Raw genomic sequence first — 20,584 nt, 5'->3', positions numbered from 1 at the left:
CAGAGCAACGAGAGGAGAACAGAGCAACGAGAGGAGAACAGAGCAACGAGAGGAGGCCAGAGCAACGAGAGGAGGTCAGAGCAACGAGGAGGCCAGAGCAACGAGAGGAGAACAGAGCAACGAGAGGAGAACAGAGCAACGAGAGGAGAACAGAGCAACGAGAGGAGAACAGAGCAACGAGAGGAGAACAGAGCAACGAGAGGAGAACAGAGCAACGAGAGGAGAACAGAGCAACGAGAGGAGGCCAGAGCAACGAGAGGAGGCCAGAGCAACGAGAGGAGGCCAGAGCAACGAGAGGAGAACAGAGCAACGAGAGGAGAACAGAGCAACGAGAGGAGAACAGAGCAACGAGAGGAGAACAGAGCAACGAGAGGAGAACAGAGCAACGAGAGGAGAACAGAGCAACGAGAGGAGAACAGAGCAACGAGAGGAGAACAGAGCAACGAGAGGAGAACGGAGCAACGAGAGGAGGCCGGAGCAACGAGAGGAGGCCGGAGCAACGAGAGGAGGCCGGAGCAACGAGAGGAGGCCGGAGCAACGAGGAGGCCAGAGCAACGAGAGGAGGTCAGAGCAACGAGAGGAGAACAGAGCAACGAGAGGAGAACAGAGCAACGAGAGGAGAACAGAGCAACGAGAGGAGAACAGAGCAACGAGAGGAGAACAGAGCAACGAGAGGAGAACAGAGCAACGAGAGGAGAACAGAGCAACGAGAGGAGAACAGAGCAACGAGAGGAGAACAGAGCAACGAGAGGAGAACAGAGCAACGAGAGGAGGCCAGAGCAACGAGAGGAGGCCAGAGCAACGAGAGGAGAACAGAGCAACGAGAGGAGAACAGAGCAACGAGAGGAGAACAGAGCAACGAGAGGAGAACAGAGCAACGAGAGGAGAACAGAGCAACGAGAGGAGAACAGAGCAACGAGAGGAGAACAGAGCAACGAGAGGAGAACAGAGCAACGAGAGGAGAACAGAGCAACGAGAGGAGAACAGAGCAACGAGAGGAGGCCGGAGCAACGAGAGGAGGCCGGAGCAACGAGAGGAGAACAGAGCAACGAGAGGAGAACAGAGCAACGAGAGGAGAACAGAGCAACGAGAGGAGAACAGAGCAACGAGAGGAGAACAGAGCAACGAGAGGAGAACAGAGCAACGAGAGGAGAACAGAGCAACGAGAGGAGAACAGAGCAACGAGAGGAGAACAGAGCAACGAGAGGAGAACAGAGCAACGAGAGGAGAACAGAGCAACGAGAGGAGAACAGAGCAACGAGAGGAGAACAGAGCAACGAGAGGAGGCCAGAGCAACGAGAGGAGAACAGAGCAACGAGAGGAGAACAGAGCAACGAGAGGAGAACAGAGCAACGAGAGGAGAACAGAGCAACGAGAGGAGAACAGAGCAACGAGAGGAGAACAGAGCAACGAGAGGAGAACAGAGCAACGAGAGGAGGCCGGAGCAACGAGACGGAGGCCGGAGCAACGAGAGGAGGCCGGAGCAACGAGAGGAGGCCGGAGCAACGAGACGGAGGCCAGAACACGAGGTTGACGAAGCCGAGCCGAAAAGTGAGAACTGACAGGGAACAGTCATTATGTGCAGATGTAGCAGAGCTAAGGAAAAGTGACTACATGCCCCGCAATCACTATCTGACATTGCCTTAGATATCACGGCAGTCCTATGTAAGACCACAGACAACACAGGGATAACTCTCTGAGTACAGATAATGTAGATGTCACCTGCAGTCCTATGTAACACCACAGATAACACAGTGATAACTCTCTGAGTACAGATAATGTAGCAGATGCAACTTGCAGTCCTATGTAGCACCACAGACAACACAGGGATAACTCTATGAGTACAGATAATGTAGCAGATGCAACTTGCAGTCCTATGTAGCACCACAGACAACACAGGGATAACTCTATGAGTACAGATAATGTAGCAGATGTAACTTGCAGTCCTATGTAGCACCACAGACAACACAGGGATAACTCTATGAGTACAGATAATGTAGTAGATGTCACCTGCAGTCCTATGTAACACCACATACAGTGCAGTGTATTTTGTCCTGGTACTTATTGCGAGATGCCAGTGCAGAGCGGCGCTCTCTTGCTGGCTTGGACGCAGTCTGATGTGATCAGTTCAGCGCTCTCTCGCTGGGTTGCTTTACAAGGGGCAGACTGACTCCAGCTGCACGGATCCTCCTCCTTAAAGGTGCACTCCATAGTACAGGGAGCTTCCAGTATACGATGAATACATCTTTAGGATGAATCAGAGGCGGCGGCCCATCAGGAGCATGATTAGGGTTATGTGCACACGTGGCGGATTTCCCGCGGATTTCCCAGTGATTTACAATGTTATTCTATGGGAAAAAAAAAACGGCTGAGCACATGCTGCGGACAATTCCGTGTGGAAACGCAGCGGTTTATTTTCCGCAGCATGTCAATTCTTTGTGCGGATTCCGCAGCGTTTTTACTCCTATTCCACTACAGGAATCCGCAGGGGTAAAAACGCAGGCCAAGTCCGCAGGAAATCCGCGGATTCTGCCAAAAATAGAAGATTCCGGGTGGGAAAATCGGCACATGAATCCGCAACGTGCGCACATACCCTAAACCAGTCACTGGAATAAAAAAAGAGGGTGAAAACGGCCACAGATCCAGCGCTCCTCACAGCTGATGGTTTGTTACAATCGCACCCATCCTCGGTCACGGTCTGCCTGCACTGATACATTGTAACAAACTATGGAGAGATCCAGCGCATTACTGGGATCAGGGTCAGGTATTACACGGCTATCATCAGAGACGCCAGCTCAGCTGCAGCAGATAAAGTCTCGGGCAGTCAGCCGTTTTGCCCATATTGCATGCTTTACACTGCAGCACTGATCACCTAGGATCGGCTGTATTCTGTTTATTGCCAATCAATGTGCAATGACAGCAATAGTCCACCTGCTGGTTGGCAGAAGTACTGCGCAGAGGTACATTCCTTCCATTAACCCTCTGAAGTATTTAAAGTCACAGGACACATTATCTCCTCACCTCCACACAGAGACGTAGATGATGATCAGAAGAAGAAGGGTGAGAGAGGAGACTCCGCAGCCGACGATCAGGGTGACCGATGGAACGAGAACCTTCTCCATATTCTGCAAAAGAAAAAACATGGTATAAGACCAAAATGCAGACTCCTCCGAATACTACAAGCACCATCCTCCACCGCAGTAATCCCCAACAAAAGCTTCCACTTGTCTCCCCGCGGACACTGAGCAGCGCAGAGATCTGTCATGGAAGAGCTAAACAATTACTCCCTGGAGTGTCAGTCTTCACTGCAGCCCTCCCATTCTATGCATGAATCAGGCGGCCCAGGATGAACAGAGCTATGGTTGTCAGGCACAACGGAGGGATGGGCAAAGGATAATCATTGTCTGATGATATCGGGTTATATTGGTACCAATCACTCCCTTCAGCATCACTCATTACTCCTACTCAAAAAGGTAGCAGAGCTGTGTATGTGATTTACATAGGACTGCAGGTGACATCTACTACATTATCCGTATATATAGAGTTATCACTGTGTTATCTGTGGTGTTACATAGGACTGCAGGTGACATCTACTACATTATCTGTACTCAGAGAGATATCCCTGATATCTGTGGTGTTACATAGGACTGCAGGTGATATCTACTACATTATCTGTGCTCATAGAGTTATCACTGTGTTATCTGTGATGTTAAATAGGACTGCAGGTGACATCCACTACATTATCTGTACTCAGAGTTATCACTGTGTTATCTATGGTGTTACATAGGACTGCAGGTGACATTTACTACTTTATCTATGCTCAGGGAGTTATCACTGTGTTATCAGTAGTGTTACATAGGACTGCAGGTGACATCTACTGCATTATCTGTACTCAGAGAGTTATCACTGTGCAATCTGTGGTGTTACATAGGACTGCAGGTGACATCTACTACATTATCTGTATTATGTACTTGTGTGTCCCTTGTCTTTCACATGTTTATTATACTTGTCTATATTTCCCCTTTTCACATGTAAAGCGCCATGGAATAAATGGCGCTATACAAATGCACAATAATAATCATCATAATAATAATAATATATAGAGTTATCACTGTGTTATCTGTCGTGTTACATAGGACTGCAGGTGACATCTACTACATGAATAAGAAGAGATGAGAAAGGACTGGGCATTAGAGGTCCCCATTCAGCATGTGATACATAAGATAATAATTCAGTGGTGCTGGTAGAGGACCTGACGGGGTTGGAGGACACGGCGGGGGTGGAGGACACGGCGGTGGTGGAAAACGTGGAGCAGGTGGAGGATGCGGTGGGGGTGTAGGACGGAGAGTGGGTGGAGGACATGGCGCAGGTGGAGATCTCGGTGCGGGTGGAGGACCCGTTGCGGGTGGAGGACCCGGTGCAGATCAGGAGGACTGGATAGTAATAGGATTGTTGGATCAGAACTTCTAGGAAATGGTCATGAGGATGGGCTCAGGAGCAGGAGGTCAGGGTTGGGGGGTCCTCAGAACATCTGTATGCATCAAGATATCTCTGCGTCACCCAGAACTCCTCTGCCCATCATCTATGACCTCCCCCAGCCCCCGATTCTCCGCTGCTCCTCTGGAAGTTTTGGGGTTCATTCTGTGACCCATATTAATCAGTATGTGATGCCGAGCGGTGGTCTTCCTGTCTCATCCGCCTCGGGAGTTTGTTTCTGTGGTTTATTGCATGTGACATGTGATTTCAGAAGCCTCGGTGCCGCATTAATCCCCTAAGAGGATGAGCCAAGAACGAGGAGCGGCTGGAAGCCTCCAGAGCCGGTTTTTGGCTTCCGTGACTCCACTTGGGCGGACATCTGTTTGGGGGAAATCATTTGCTAATTTTTTTTTTCCTGTGAAAATCTGTTCCTTATTTGATGTGGGGTCGCCTCTGCTTTATTGGAGTGTCACAGTTTTTCTGTAACTCTGTGTATTTAGCCCCTTGGGGATGAGGACAATTTCTGTTCATTTCATAGATTTTTTCCCCTTGTGGCTTCCAAGACCACAAACGCTCCCAGACAATGGCCGCCTATGAGCCGTGCACCTCTCCGTGACTCATACACTGTTTCCCAAGCACTATAGGGTTAAACTTTCCACTTTCGGATGTAATCTCTCTCTTATTTGGTAATTGGGGATCAGAATCTTCAGCAGGATACAATGTAATAACCAATAATAACAGGTGCGAGGAAACAAAGTGTCTTCCTGAGACGGAGCTCAATGGAGTCTTCTATCTAAAACAACCTTATTGAATTCTTATCGATTCTCCCAAACTTTCCTGAGCCTTCAATGTGCCACACGGAGAGAGAAGAGGAGCGATCGCAAATCTGCACCGATCAATGCACCAAGACGCCATTATATATCAGTCATCGGAGAATTTGCTTCACTGCATCAATAACAGAAGCTCCTGATAATAAACCTGCAGAGAGGCTACAGGTGCAGAAAGGGCACCGCGATGGGCTCCAGAGCAATGGAATCTAAGACTAAAGGACTAAAATCCTCAATGAGAATCTGCTGCAGAACTAGAAGTGCAAGCAAACCAAGGAGAAGAAAGGGTGATACAACCATAGAAAGCTGAATCTAGAATTATAAACAAAATACATTCCTATGTACTTACATGGTGCATACACATTAATTTATTTTCTCAGTTCAGACTTAAGTTTTTTTTATTCCTATCAACAATGGAATGTGAAACAAAATAAAAACATAAGCAAAAAACCATTACCTCACCTCAAGCAAATATCCCCGGATAATACTGCCCCCTATGTACAAGAATATAACTACTATAATACTGCCCCTATGCACAATAATATAACTACTATAATACTGCCCCTATGTACAAGAATATAACTAGTATAATACTGCCCCTATGTACAAGAATATAACTACTATAACACTGCTCCTATGTACAAGAATATAACTAATATAATACTGCTCCTATGTACCAGAATATAACTACTATAATACTGCCCCTATGCACAATAATATAACTACTATAATACTGCCCCTATGTACAAGAATATAACTAGTATAATACTGCCCCTATGTACAAGAATATAACTACTATAATACTGCTCCTATGTACAAGAATATAACTACTATAATACTGCCCCTATGTACAAGAATATAACTACTATAATACTGCTCCCTATGTACAAGAATATAACTACTATAATACTGCTCCCTATGTACAAGAATATAAATACTATAATACTGCTCCCTATGTACAAGAATATAATTACTATAATACTTCCCCTATGTACAAGAATATAACTACTATAATACTGCTCCTATACACAAGAATATAACTACTATAATACTGCCCCCTATGTACAAGAATATAAATACTATAATACTGCCCCTATGTACAAGAATATAACTACTATAATACTGCTCCTATGTACAAGAATATAACTACTATAATACTGCCCCTATGTACAAGAATATAACTACTATAATACTGCCTCCTATGTACAAGAATATAACTACTATAATACTGTCTCCTATGTACAAGAATATAACTACTATAATACTGCTCCCTATGTACAAGAATATAACTACTATAATACTGCTCCTATGTACAAGAATATAATTACTATAATACTTCCCCTATGTACAAGAATATAACTACTATAATACTGCTCCTATACACAAGAATATAACTACTATAATACTGCCCCCTATGTACAAGAATATAAATACTATAATACTGCCCCTATGTACAAGAATATAACTACTATAATACTGCTCCTATGTACAAGAATATAACTACTATAATACTGCCCCTATGTACAAGAATATAACTACTATAATACTGCCTCCTATGTACAAGAATATAACTACTATAATACTGTCTCCTATGTACAAGAATATAACTACTATAATACTGCCCCTATGTACAAGAATATAACTACTATAATACTGCTCCTATGTACAAGAATATAACTACTATAATACTGCCCCTATGTACAAGAATATAATTACTATAATACTGCCTCCTATGTACAAGAATATAACTACTATAATACTGTCTCCTATGTACAAGAATATAACTACTATAATACTGCTCCCTATACACAAGAATATAACTACTATAATACTGCTCCTATGTACAAGAATATAACTACTATAATACTGTCTCCTATGTACAAGAATATAACTACTATAATACTGCTCCTATGTACAAGAATATAACTACTATAATACTTCCCCTATGTACAAGAATATACCTACTATAATACTGCTCCTATACACAAGAATATAACTACTATAATACTGCTCCTATGTACAAGAATATAACTACGATAATACTGCCCCTATGTACAAGAATATACCTACTATAATACTGCTCCAATGTACAAGAATATAACTACTATAATACTGCCCCTATGTACAGGAATATAACTACTATAATACTGCTCCTATGTACAAGAATATAACTACTATAATACTGCCCCCTATGTACAAGAATATAACTACTATAATACTGCCCCTATGTACAAGAATATAACTACTATAATACTGCTCCTATGTACAAGAATATAACTACTATAATACTGCCCCTATATACAAGAATATAACTACTATAATACTGCTCCTATGTACAAGAATATAACTACTATAATACTGCCTCTATGTACAAGAATATAACTACTATAATACTGCCCCTATGTACAAGAATATAACTACTATAATACTGCTCCTATGTACAAGAATATAACTACTATAATACTGCCCCTATATACAAGAATATAACTACTATAATACTGCTCCTATGTACAAGAATATAACTACTATAATACTGCCTCTATGTACAAGAATATAACTACTATAATACTGCCCCTATGTACAAGAATATAACTACTATAATAGTGCCCCCTATGTACAAGAATATAACTACTATAATACTGCCCCTATGTACAAGAATATAACTACTATAATACTGCTCCTATGTACAAGAATATAACTACTATAATACTGCCTCTATGTACAAGAATATAACTACTATAATACTGCTCCTATGTACAAGAATATAACTACTATAATACTGCCCCTATATACAAGAATATAACTACTATAATACTGCTCCTATGTACAAGAATATAACTACTATAATACTGCCTCTATGTACAAGAATATAACTACTATAATACTGCCCCTATGTACAAGAATATAACTACTATAATAGTGCCCCCTATGTACAAGAATATAACTACTATAATACTGCCCCTATGTACAAGAATATAACTACTATAATACTGCTCCTATGTACAAGAATATAACTACTATAATACTGCCTCTATGTACAAGAATATAACTACTATAATACTGCTCCTATGTACAAGAATATAACTACTATAATACTGCCCCTATATACAAGAATATAACTACTATAATACTGCTCCTATGTACAAGAATATAACTACTATAATACTGCCCCTATGTACAAGAATATAACTACTATAATAGTGCCCCCTATGTACAAGAATATAACTACTATAATACTGCCCCTATGTACAAGAATATAACTACTATAATACTGCTCCTATGTACAAGAATATAACTACTATAATACTGCCTCTATGTACAAGAATATAACTACTATAATACTGCCCCTATGTACAAGAATATAACTACTATAATAGTGCCCCCTATGTACAAGAATATAACTACTATAATACTGCCCCTATGTACAAGAATATAACTACTATAATAGTGCCCCCTATGTACAAGAATATAACTACTATAATACTGCTCCTATGTACAAGAATATAACTACTATAATACTGCCTCTATGTACAAGAATATAACTACTATAATACTGCTCCTATGTACAAGAATATAACTACTATAATACTGCCCCTATATACAAGAATATAACTACTATAATACTGCTCCTATGTACAAGAATATAACTACTATAATACTGCCCCTATGTACAAGAATATAACTACTATAATAGTGCCCCCTATGTACAAGAATATAACTACTATAATACTGCCCCTATGTACAAGAATATAACTACTATAATACTGCTCCTATGTACAAGAATATAACTACTATAATACTGCCTCTATGTACAAGAATATAACTACTATAATACTGCCCCTATGTACAAGAATATAACTACTATAATAGTGCCCCCTATGTACAAGAATATAACTACTATAATACTGCCCCTATGTACAAGAATATAACTACTATAATACTGCTCCTATGTACAAGAATATAACTACTATAATACTGCCCCTATGTACAAGAATATAACTACTATAATACTGTCCACTATGTACAAGAATATAACTACTATAATACTGCCCCTATGTACAAGAATATAACTACTATAATACTGCCCCTATGTACAAGAATATAACTACTATAATACTGCTCCTATGTACAAGAATATAACTACTATAATACTGCTCCTATGTACAAGAATATAACTACTATAATACTGCCCCCTATGTACAAGAATATAACTACTATAATGATCTTTTTATTTAAAAACTGGCAACCATATATTACAAAAATGTTACATTAAAATCTCAAAGCAATAAATAGTAAAGGAGATAAATGTTGTTACATCACTTAATAGCATTAGCAAACATTGACAAATCCCGATACATGAATGTTCCTCCAGTTCACATTCCCTGGGTTCCCCTTTATATCCTTCTTATATACGGCCTTGAGACTTTCTAGGATCTTGTACCTGACAGTATCACAGGACAGGACTTCCTTATTGATGAGCAGGCAGCACCGTGCACACCACAGATGGTAGATGGTCACCACATTTACTATATACAGAGAGCTTCTGTCATACGCCCTGAGCTCAGGCTGGAAGTCTCCGTATAGCAGCTGACCATACGACTGTCCCACCAGGTGCGGCAACTTTAGGGACAAGGACACAGACTCCCATACCTGCTTACTGAAGGGGCACTCTAACAGCAGATGGTCCATCGTCTCCAGTATATGGGGGCACTCTTCTCTGGGACAGGATCTGTCTGATACATTCCTGCACTTTAGATTATCTCTAACGTACATCTTACCATGGAGTGCCAGCCACGCTACGTCTCTCATATGAGGGGGAACTCTGGGATCGAGCACGTTTTTTACAGCCCATTTTACATCCAGACTCGGAGCGCCCCTCAGTTGTACCTGGACACTGAAGTGAGATGACAGGACATTCTTATACAGCTCCTTCCTACTAAGCTGCTTGACGTCATCATACAAGATCCTCCATCTGACGACCTTACTTATTATGTGGACACCATACCAAGAAACATTATTCTTTAGTCGCCCTGAGATTCTCTTGATGGGGTCCCCTACCGACTACACAGACACAAACTGCTGGATATGGCTCTTAAACAAACACGACCATGGCACCTTCTCTGAATTCTTACAAAACGAAAAATTCTTCATGAGAAACAAAAGATTAAAGAAGAGCTCCGGACAAGGCATGGCGAGACCACCATCCTTATGAGGGAGATAAACAATGTTTCTCCTGACCACATTCACCCTGTTGCCCCACAAGAAGTGAAAGAAGACATTGGTAACTCTGGGGAGCAACGTATCTGGCACCGGGAACACCACACTGATATAGAGGAACAGCGGGAGCAGGAAGGTCTTCAGCAGGCGGATCTTCTCCAGATATGTCAGCTTCCAGTGTCTCCAGCTCTGCACCTTCCGCTCACACACCACCAGCTTCTCCTCCCAGTTCACCTTCCCATCATCTACAGCACCAAACACAACTCCCAAAATCTTTATCTGATCCTGAACTGTTCTGAAGGGCACAGAGAAGACATCACGGTCACTCCCCAGCCACAACGCCTCGCTCTTCTCCATGTTCACAGAGGAGTTAGATACTTGGGAGAAGGCTGTGATCTCCTGCTGTAGAGCCGCACAGTCACCTCTAGAAGACACCACAACCGACACATCATCCGCATAGGCACAGAACTTTACCTCCTCCACCATACTTTGGAGGTGGCACCTCAGCCCTGTAAAATCTCTATGATCCTGCAGTTTTCTGAGGAAAGGATCCAGACTGAAAACATACAACAATGGGCTGAGAGGACAGCCCTGCCTCACCCCTGACATGATCGCAAAGGGCTCAACCAAGTGACCATTAATCAGCGGCAGGCTTATAGCTTCCTCATACTGAAATCGCAGCCACTGCACAAACCGCATCGGGAGGCCATACTGTAACAACACCTGATACAGGTAATCATGATGGACTCTATCAAAGGCTTTACTCTGGTCTAAGCCCACAATATACGCCCCCACATGGTGCTGCTTCATGTACGTCACGGCTTCTCTCACCAACAACAACGAGTCCTCTGTCGTCCGACCCTTCACACCACACGTCTGGTTGGCAATGATGAGCTCACCCGCCACCTCACTCAGCCGATAATACAAGATCTTGGCCAGAATTTTATAATCCGTGTTCAGCAGAGACAATGGACGCCAGTTCTTTATATCTTTTAGATTTCCTTTTTTTGCCAAAAGGACCAGAACAGATTTATACTGGGACGGTAGAAGCTTCCCTGCAGAGAGGCAATCATTATAGACCTGCACCAGGTCTGGAGCTAATAAGTCCCTGAACGCTCTATAAAACTCGCTGGTCAGGCCGTCCAGCCCCGGGCTCTTGTTGGCCTTTACGGAGTCAATGCTCTTCTTCACCTCCTCCTCAGTTATGGGACCGGCCATACTATCTGCCTGTGTGAGGTCTAGTGTTGGTAGGGACACCCCCTTCAGGTAGGCATTAATGGCTTCCTTATCAATATGAGCCCCTTTATAGAGATCTCTATAATAATCAGCAATGATCTTGTGGACTTTCTCCGGCTCTGACTGCTCCACCCCATTCTCATCCAACAAACCAGTGATTAGCTTCTTACGGACCCTGTTTTTACAGGCAATGAAAGGATCTGGGTTATGAACGCCCCAATTATCAAACTGTCCCTCCGCCTTGAGAGACTTGAGGCGATCATACTGCAGCTCCCTCATTCGCTGCTTTATATGGCTGACGCTCCGTCCATCCACCTCCTCACCACCATTCATCCTGCTATATAGCCGGCTCAGTTGCAGTCTCAGGGCAGAGTATCTCATATAATCCATATTACTATGTCTCCTGGCTGCTCGTATAATAAACTGCTTGATGTCACTTTTCATGGTCTCCCACCACTCAGCTGTGTCATCACACATACATTGGGTGGTCCTACGATCATTATAGAAGGTGGTGAAGGCCTCTCTGAACCGTGGATCTTGGATCACGGAGCTATTCACCTTCCAGTACCCCTTTCCACAGACCACAGCTTGGGCCAGATCCAGCGTCACGCTCACCATGCAATGGTCAGAGAACTCCAGAGGGCTGATCCTGTACTGAGAGCATCTCGCCTCTCTCTTTATATACACCCGGTCTATTCTGCTGGCATTACCACCCTTATGGTATGTATACGTCTTACTGGTATGGTGGGAACCATAGGGGTCTACTAGATGGGCCTGTTGGACTATATTATTAAGAAATGTCTCATCATATCTCAGTTTCTTGTGACTACTGGATCTATCCACATTACAAGACACATTATTAAAATCCCCACACAATATAAACACTTTAGAGGTAAAGCAATATGGCTTCATATAGTCAAACAGTTCCCTCCGCTCTTTCCTTGTCTGTGGAGCATAAATGTTTATTGCTCTATAATGGATGGAGTCCAGTACAAAGTCCAGCATCAGACAGCGGCCAGGACAGATCTCCAGGACTCTGTCCACCTGGACATCCATGGTATTAAAGAGGATTCCCACACCGTCATTCCTCTCCAGCCCGAAGGACCAGAATGATGGACCTAGTCTCCAGTCTCTCTTGGCTGCATACACATGGGCATTACATTTCAGATACGTCTCCTGTAAGAAGAAGATGTCAGAGCTCTCATCAGACAATTGCTGGTAGATCGCCTGCCGCCGGCTACCAGTCCTCACACTGTTCACATTAATAGAGCTTAGTCTCAGCCGCATCCTGATCACTTAGACTTTCTGGTCTTCTTTCTCCTTCCACTGCTGTCACCTGCAGTACCCCATCTCTTTGTGGACACGGGAGAGTCAGGATCCACCTCATCAGAGTCATTTTCTATGATGTATGAAGAACCTTGCTCCATTTGTGCCTCTTCTTCTTTGTCTTCTTCTCCCAGTACATTGTAACGTCCTGGCCTTATCACCAGCACTGGAGGCTCAGAGGTTTTCTGGACTGTTGTGATTTTCCTGGAGGAATCCACAAAGGCTTTTTTCCTTTTTATGGTCACAAAACCTTCGTCATCCACGCTGGACACTGCGGACAGTTTATCTGCTTCTACAGATGTACTGGGCTGAAGCTTGGATGGTTTAGTGACAGGTTTTCTAGACACCTTAGTGACTAGTATTTTAGGTCTTAATTTAGTGGCTGAACATTGCTTAGATCTCACTTTACTGGCTGATGGTGGCTTAGCTCTGGCTGGTGGTACTTTAGGTGTTTCTTCAGTGGCTGGTGGTCCTAATAGTGCAGCATCCATCGATATTATATCAGACTCTGGAGCAGGCTCGCTGTTACTGTGACTTATCTCCTCATCAGTGCCGACTTCTTGGACAACATCTGCACCTCTTGTGGTTTCTTTTCCCATAATTTCCAAGGAGGTCTGGCCATTATATTTATTATGCTCTGCATGAGGGCAATCACGAAACGTATGCCCGGGTCCTGAGCACAGGTTACAGATGACGATTCCTGTGCATTTGTCCTTTGCATGCCCGAACTGTCCACACAATGAGCACGTGATTCGAGAGCAGTTCATAGCGAGGTGCCTGCCCCCACATCTATGGCACAGACGTGGCTGACCGGGGTAATAGCATATCCCCTTCTCTGAGCCCAGGTAGAAGGAGTGCGGCAGATGTCTGGTTACACCATTCTCCTGTAGAAGCTGGATTTTCACAGAATATCCTCCATTCCATATTTGCTCCTCATCATAGATCTTCTGGGGATGACTTCTCACCATGCACTGCCGGCTCAACCAGTGCTGCAGATCCGCCAGAGCCACCACCTCAGACTGGAACAGGACAGTGGCCGTTATTTCCTGCGGCTTAGACAGCTGGATACAATGGAGATGATCCCAGATCTCATCATCTCTAGTGTCATTATAGATGTTCCAGAACATATCCAGATCACACTGAAGCTTAAAGCTGATGTCATAGATCCTGCTGGATGGAACATGGATCAGTGCGTAGACCTCAGATGCCTTAAACCTCATAAAGTCTTTCAGAAGAACTTTTCCAATATAAATTCTGGATGGGATGTTCTCCTCTGGTCCCGTGTACTTTATCCTGACTGCATTCCTCCTCTGAGGTGGAGGGTTCACTAGTCTTGTGACATTGGAGAAGTCTCCTGAACTGATGTTGGTCAGCAGGAGGATCAGTGCCTGAGGTTTCCCCAGCCGCAGGTGGAGCAGCGCCGGAGCTCTCCCCAGCCGCAGGCGCAGCAGTGCTGGAGCTCTCCCCAGCCGCAGGCGCAGCAGTGCTGGAGCTCTCCCCAGCCGCAGGCGCAGCAGTGCTGGAGCTCTCCCCAGCCGCAGGCGCAGCAGTGCTGGAGCTCTCCCCAGCCGCAGGTGGAGCAGCGCCGGAGCTCTCCCCAGCCGCAGGCGCAGCAGTGCCGGAGCTCTCCCCAGCCGCAGGCGCAGCAGTGCTGGAGCTCTCCCCAGCCGCAGGCGCAGCAGTGCTGGAGCTCTCCCCAGCCGCAGGCGCAGCAGTGCTGGAGCTCTCCCCAGCTGCAGGCGCAGCAGTGCTGGAGCTCTCCCCAGCTGCAGGTGCAGCAGTGCTGGAGCTCTCCCCAGCCGCAGATGGAGCAGTGCTGGAGCCTTCCCCAGCTGCAGGAGGATCAGTGCTGGAACTCTCAACAGCCCCATGATCACTGACACATGTTTGTGCTGAAAAAACGCCCAGATCCACTACTGATTGTTGCACAATGCGTTCTTCATTCAATGACATGGAGGGTTCAGAGTCCATTACCACTGACGGTTCAGAGTCCATTATTATTGCAGTGTGGTCTCCATTCACTGACATGGAAAGTTCAGAGTCCATTATAATGTTTGTATCTGTTGCAGACATACATTCACTAGCACCAGTGAGCGGAGTCTCACTCACAGCACTGAGCGGGGTCTCGCACACAGTGACAGTACAGGGGACACTTACTTCATCACTTACAGGAGCTGAGCTCCCTTCATTGCTGCACACAGAGTCCACTGCAGTTAACCCCTCGGTTGCTGAACCACTTTCCTCTGCAGCGCTCCCAGCATTGTCTGCTGCCTCAGACCCCTCACATCGTGCGGCTGATATAAGTGCTGCATTTCTTACCAGACGTCCTTGCCCCACACTGTGCACAATTTCAGATTTAATGTCCTTACTAATGGAGTGTTTTCTATTCTCCTTCTATGCTCTGGCTCCCCTCTTTTTCTCCATAGCCCAAGTTTCCTTTCTGGGCACAGAGTTCACATCTTTGTCCAGGTTTCCTTTCCGAATGTCCAGCTCTCGTCTGCAAACATCCAGGCTCTCACATTTCACCAGTTTTATCTTTGGATCAGTCTCATTCTTAATTTCATCTTGTAATTTGCTGATTTGCATTTCCAGCTTAAAAATGCTTTGTCTTGTAACTTTACCACTCAATCCAGCAACATAACAAGCAGGTTTAGAAGACTCACCAGCCACCATGTCCAGCTTTCCATTACCATCAGGTCCATGCGTCAGGCCACACTCCAGGCTAGGGGCTTTCCCTGGATCATCAGCCCAGCTTCCCTCCCCTACACCTGGGTCAGAAGCCATGCCTCCGCCCTGCTGGGAGCTCACAAACACACGTCTATCCTCTCCTATGTGCAAGAATATAACTACTATAATACTGCCCCTATGTACAAGAATATAACTACTATAATACTGCCCCTATGTACAAGAATATAACTACTATAATACTGCTCCTATGTATAAGAATATAACTACTATAATACTGCCCCCTATGTACAAGAATATAACTTCTATAATACTGCTCCTATGTACAAGAATATAACTACTATAATACTGCTCCTATGTACAAGAATATAACTACTGTAATACTGACCCTACATACAAGAATAAAACTGCTATAATACTGCCCCTATATACAAGAATATACCTACTATAATACTGTCCCTATGTACAAGAATATAACTACTATAATACTGCTCCTATGTAGAAGAATATAACTACTATAATACTGCCTCCTATGTACAAGAATATAACTACTATAATACTGCCCCTATGTACAAGAATATAACTACTATAATGCTGCCCCTATGTACAAGAATATAACTACAATAATACCGCCTCCTATGTACAAGAATATAACTACTATAATACTGCCCCTATATACAAGAATATAACTACTATAATATTGCCCCTATGTACAAGAATATAACTACTATAATACTGCCCGTATGTACAAGAATATAACTACTATAATATTGCCCCTATATACAAGAATATAACTACTATAATATTGCCCCTATGTACAAGAACATAACTACTATAATACTGCCTCCTATATACAAGAATATAACTACTATAATACTGCCCCTATATACAAGAATATAACTACTATAATACTGCTCCTATGTACAAGAATATAACTACTAGGCTGAAGATCTAAAAAACTAAAAACGAAACAGAGAATCACACTGCTAAGGAGAGTAACACTAATCCCAAGCTGTTCTTCACCTATATCAATAGTAAAAGAATCAAAAGTGAAAGTGTAGGCCCATTAAAAAATTGTGAGGAAAGTATGGTTGTAGATGATGAGGAAAAAGCTAATATATTAAACACCTTCTTCTCCACGGTATTCGCGGTGGGAAATGAAATGCTAAGTGAAATGCCGAGAGACAAAGAAAACCCTATGTTATTGTAATGTAAAATGTCTGTAAGATCTGTATGTTTAAGTAAAGTATGATGTTTCTAGAACCTTCTAGAAATCTCCCATTTCACTCTACTGAGGACATTGTAGCCTATCACAAGCTTGCAGCATCCTCCTCCCCCCCTCCTCTTTTCGCCCACAGCTTACACACACACACAGACTAGTGCCCCCCTGCTTGCAGTTCTGTGAAACCTGAACTCACACTGAGGAATTCTTCCCTCCCCTCCCCCTGCAAGGGATGTTAATAAAGCTGAGTGAAAAAGAATGTCTCTGTTTGAACCATGCGGGGCAAGCATATGAATGAGAGATAATAAAAGAAGCCTAACGCAGGCTCCGGTCACGAAAGAAAAATGAAACGGACATTTCTGTGATCTGCGCGGACCCGGCTTCCCTACGGTGGCTCTTGTAAAATCCTAATCTCTCCAGAAACTGAGATATGGATTGCTCCCAAATGGAGGGTCTTAAGTATGGCATGCTTGGTGTCTTCGGATTCTATTCGGTAAATCACAAACAATGATGCCCTATGTGTGTTGGTACAGGCTTTTCTCGTTTAGATATAATTATTCTAAGTTTTGTAGCCAAATCCTAACTTGGAGAGAGGGAGGTTGGACCTCTCCAGACTGCCCATTTCGTGAGGTCACAGACCCTAGACTATAGGTATTCCCTACCAAATTCCAGTCAGTTCAGCTGGAGTCCTCCTGCCAGAGAGACGTGCTGATGAGTGGGGACGTTTGGTTAAGCGCCCTTCCCTCAGCCACATGGTCTGTCTAATACCAACTATGCACATGAGTGTTACTTTCTGTTCTTTCATCCACTTTGTTTTATATTTGTATATATGTAATGTCTCAATTTATTACAACTTTTGTATTTGTAATCACTGTCCGCCTTTGGAGAATAAATCGTAAAATTATCAGTTTGACTCCATGCTCTAAGAAACGAATTATGCGCCTTTTTTAGATAATCGCTACTAATTTGGGGTTTGCTGTGGACCCTCTTAATTAACTCTTTGATTAAGTAAAGCGTGGCTGGTGGCAGCGTGGTGTGCGCAGCTGGCGAGGCTAGCTGGCAGTACAGAAGGGTCTTACATGCTGAATGAGGGGCTGCGGCCACAGCATTGATAATTCCCTTACTGCAGTAGTCTAGCGGCCCGTGCACAACAAGCAGCCCGTCCGGCGACTAATTATCCTATGTGCAGTTCCCTGACTGACCTGAGGGTAAGGGGGGCGCCGGAGAGCTGTGAGTTCCAAAGTGGAACTGAGAAAGTGGGATATACATAAATCCCTGCAGTTCTTGGAAGGTTGTTAGCAGCGGTGGGGCATCCAAAATACCCCTCTGCGGTAAATTGTTAGAGCAAGATTAGCTTGCTGTATTTTTGTCACGTGGTGCCGGTGGTGGGATAACTAAGATAAGCCCCCACTGTGCCTGTCATAGCCGTGTGCCGGAAGTGCGTCACGTCCCTCTGTCCGCTGACAAACCCGTGTCGGTGGTGGGATCGTGACCTATTGGTGGCACCGGCCGTGCCGTTCGTCACAATTTGGTGGCAACGGCGTGACTCCTGCTTGTGTTCATCACAATTATGGGTCACCAATCTAACCCAAGAAGAGGTGCAAATCTGGCTAAATAAGATTAAAATAGATAAATCTCCGGGTCCGGATGGCATACACCCACGAGTACTAAGAGAACTAAGTAATGTAATAGACAAACCATTATTTCTTATATTTAGAGACTCTATAGCGACGGGGTCTGTTCCACAGGACTGGCGCATAGGAAATGTGGTACCAATATTCAAAAGGGCTCTAAAAGTGACCCTGGAACTTACAGGCCAGTAAGTCTAACCTCTATTGTTGGTGAGATATGTGAAGGGTTTCTGAGGGACGTTATTCTGGATTATCTCCATGAGAATAACTGTGTAACGCCATATCAGCATGGGTTTATGAGGAATCGCTCCTGTCACACCAATCTAATCAGGTTTTATGAAGAGGTAAGCTATAGGCTGGACCAAGGTGAGTCATTGGATGTGGTATATCTTGATTTTTCCAAAGTGTTTGATCCCGTGCCACACAAGAGGTTGGTACACAGAATGAGAATGCTGGGTCTGGGGGAAAATGTGTGTAAATGGGTAAGTAACTGGATAGTGATAGAAAGCAGAGGGGGGTTATAAATGGTATATTCTCTAACTGGGTCGCTGTGCCAGTAGCATTTTGTGTCCCCCAGTACTCTGAGGTTACTATTGATTGTAATTGATAGATTTTTGTCAAATAAATTTGGTCTAATTATATCTGATATTTATTTGGAATTTTGTGTTTTTTCTGTCCACTTCCACTTTAAGTGGCGTTTTAGAGGAACAGACGAAATTTCAAACTATTGAACCTGTCTGCATACCCCAGGATATAAGGTGGAGGCCTGAGGAGGACAGAGAGATCAGTAAACAGATACTTTGTGGGATGCTGATGCTAATGCCAGCAGTCCATAGAGACTTGGTATAATCCGGATTGCCTAGGAAGATACAGCTGGAGAATACAATGCCAAGGAGAAAAGACATCAGTAATGATCCTAGAGGATCAACTGTTTGCTGTTCGATAATTTGGGAAAGGTTATAATGACAAACAATTTAGAGAAAGTTTATTCACAAGTGTAAAACATTCAGGACAGTTGACAATCTTCCTATGAGTGGATAACAAACAAAACGCATCCCAAAGTCAGGCTGCATAAAGCTCAGAGAAATTGTGAAAAACCCAAGAGCTAAAGCTAAGACTCTAAAGGCTTCGGTACATTATGTTCAGGTTCAAGATACTACAATGAGAACACTTTACAAGTATCGCTTTGTTGGAAGGATTTCCAGAAAAAAAGCCTCTTAATTAAAAAAACAAAACAAAATAGTACAGAAATTGCTGTCTAGGTGACCGGTTACTCAAATCAATCTCGTCCTTCCTCATAGGCACGGTGAACTTTTGAAATAGTGAGAGTTACATCAGTAATCAAGGAAAAGAGGTGTTCATATTAATTTTTTGCTAGAAGCCCCCTCTCTTGTCCACTTGTGACCTAGCTGGTACTCCAGATACATGACCCTCCATCTCTTTCAAATATACGGTCTCGTGAAATAACCCAATTCAGTGAGGTTTAGTAATATCCTTGAGGAACAGAATCTAAAAATTAAAAAAAATCCATAAAAAAATCCTTAAATGTCAGACGTTGTAGACAGAAACCGAGGAGATGGTGGAAACAAAAAGCCACCATGGTTGGGCCACTATTAAGCTGCATGAAACCACTCAGGAAACTGAAGAGAGGCGTTTGTCTCATTCCCAAATCTCACCGAAATAAAGAACTGTAATAACCAAGTGATTGTGATCGCCCACAACAGGCGTCTCCAGCTCCACACAAAACTGACTCTTTATTTCCTATTGTTCCATACCCAAACCTGCACCAGGCTCAGATTTTCCACACTGCGGTTATTCCAATCATGGAACACTGTCCCCGGGGAGCAGAGGGTCAAAAGTGTCAGAAGTGACAGCCCCTCGTAACCACATGTGCACAACTTTACCATCCAGACTCATCCGTATTGTGAGGAGTTCTTGTGTATCACTGTATGACGACAAGTAAA

General features: G+C 43.6%; 1 protein-coding gene across 6 annotated transcripts in view; it reads right to left on the bottom strand.

The window, feature by feature from the left end:
• Positions 1-20,584, bottom strand: part of ADGRB1 (adhesion G protein-coupled receptor B1) — a 758,475-nt gene that overhangs the window by 114,827 nt on the left and 623,064 nt on the right. For all 6 annotated transcript variants that reach the window (XM_073555047.1, XM_073555046.1, XM_073555048.1 and 3 more), the window contains exon 19: positions 3,022-3,125. In XM_073555047.1, coding sequence (XP_073411148.1) covers positions 3,022-3,125 — 104 coding nt within the window. The remainder of the gene's footprint in view (positions 1-3,021; positions 3,126-20,584) is intronic.

The sequence above is a fragment of the Dendrobates tinctorius genome, unplaced genomic scaffold (genome assembly GCF_039654945.1).
Source record: "Dendrobates tinctorius isolate UK_male_01 unplaced genomic scaffold, ASM3965494v1 ptg000215l, whole genome shotgun sequence".
Classification (NCBI taxonomy): Eukaryota; Metazoa; Chordata; class Amphibia; order Anura; family Dendrobatidae; genus Dendrobates; species Dendrobates tinctorius.
Note: the sequence above shows the minus strand (reverse complement) of the source record. Positions and strands in the feature narration are given on the sequence as shown.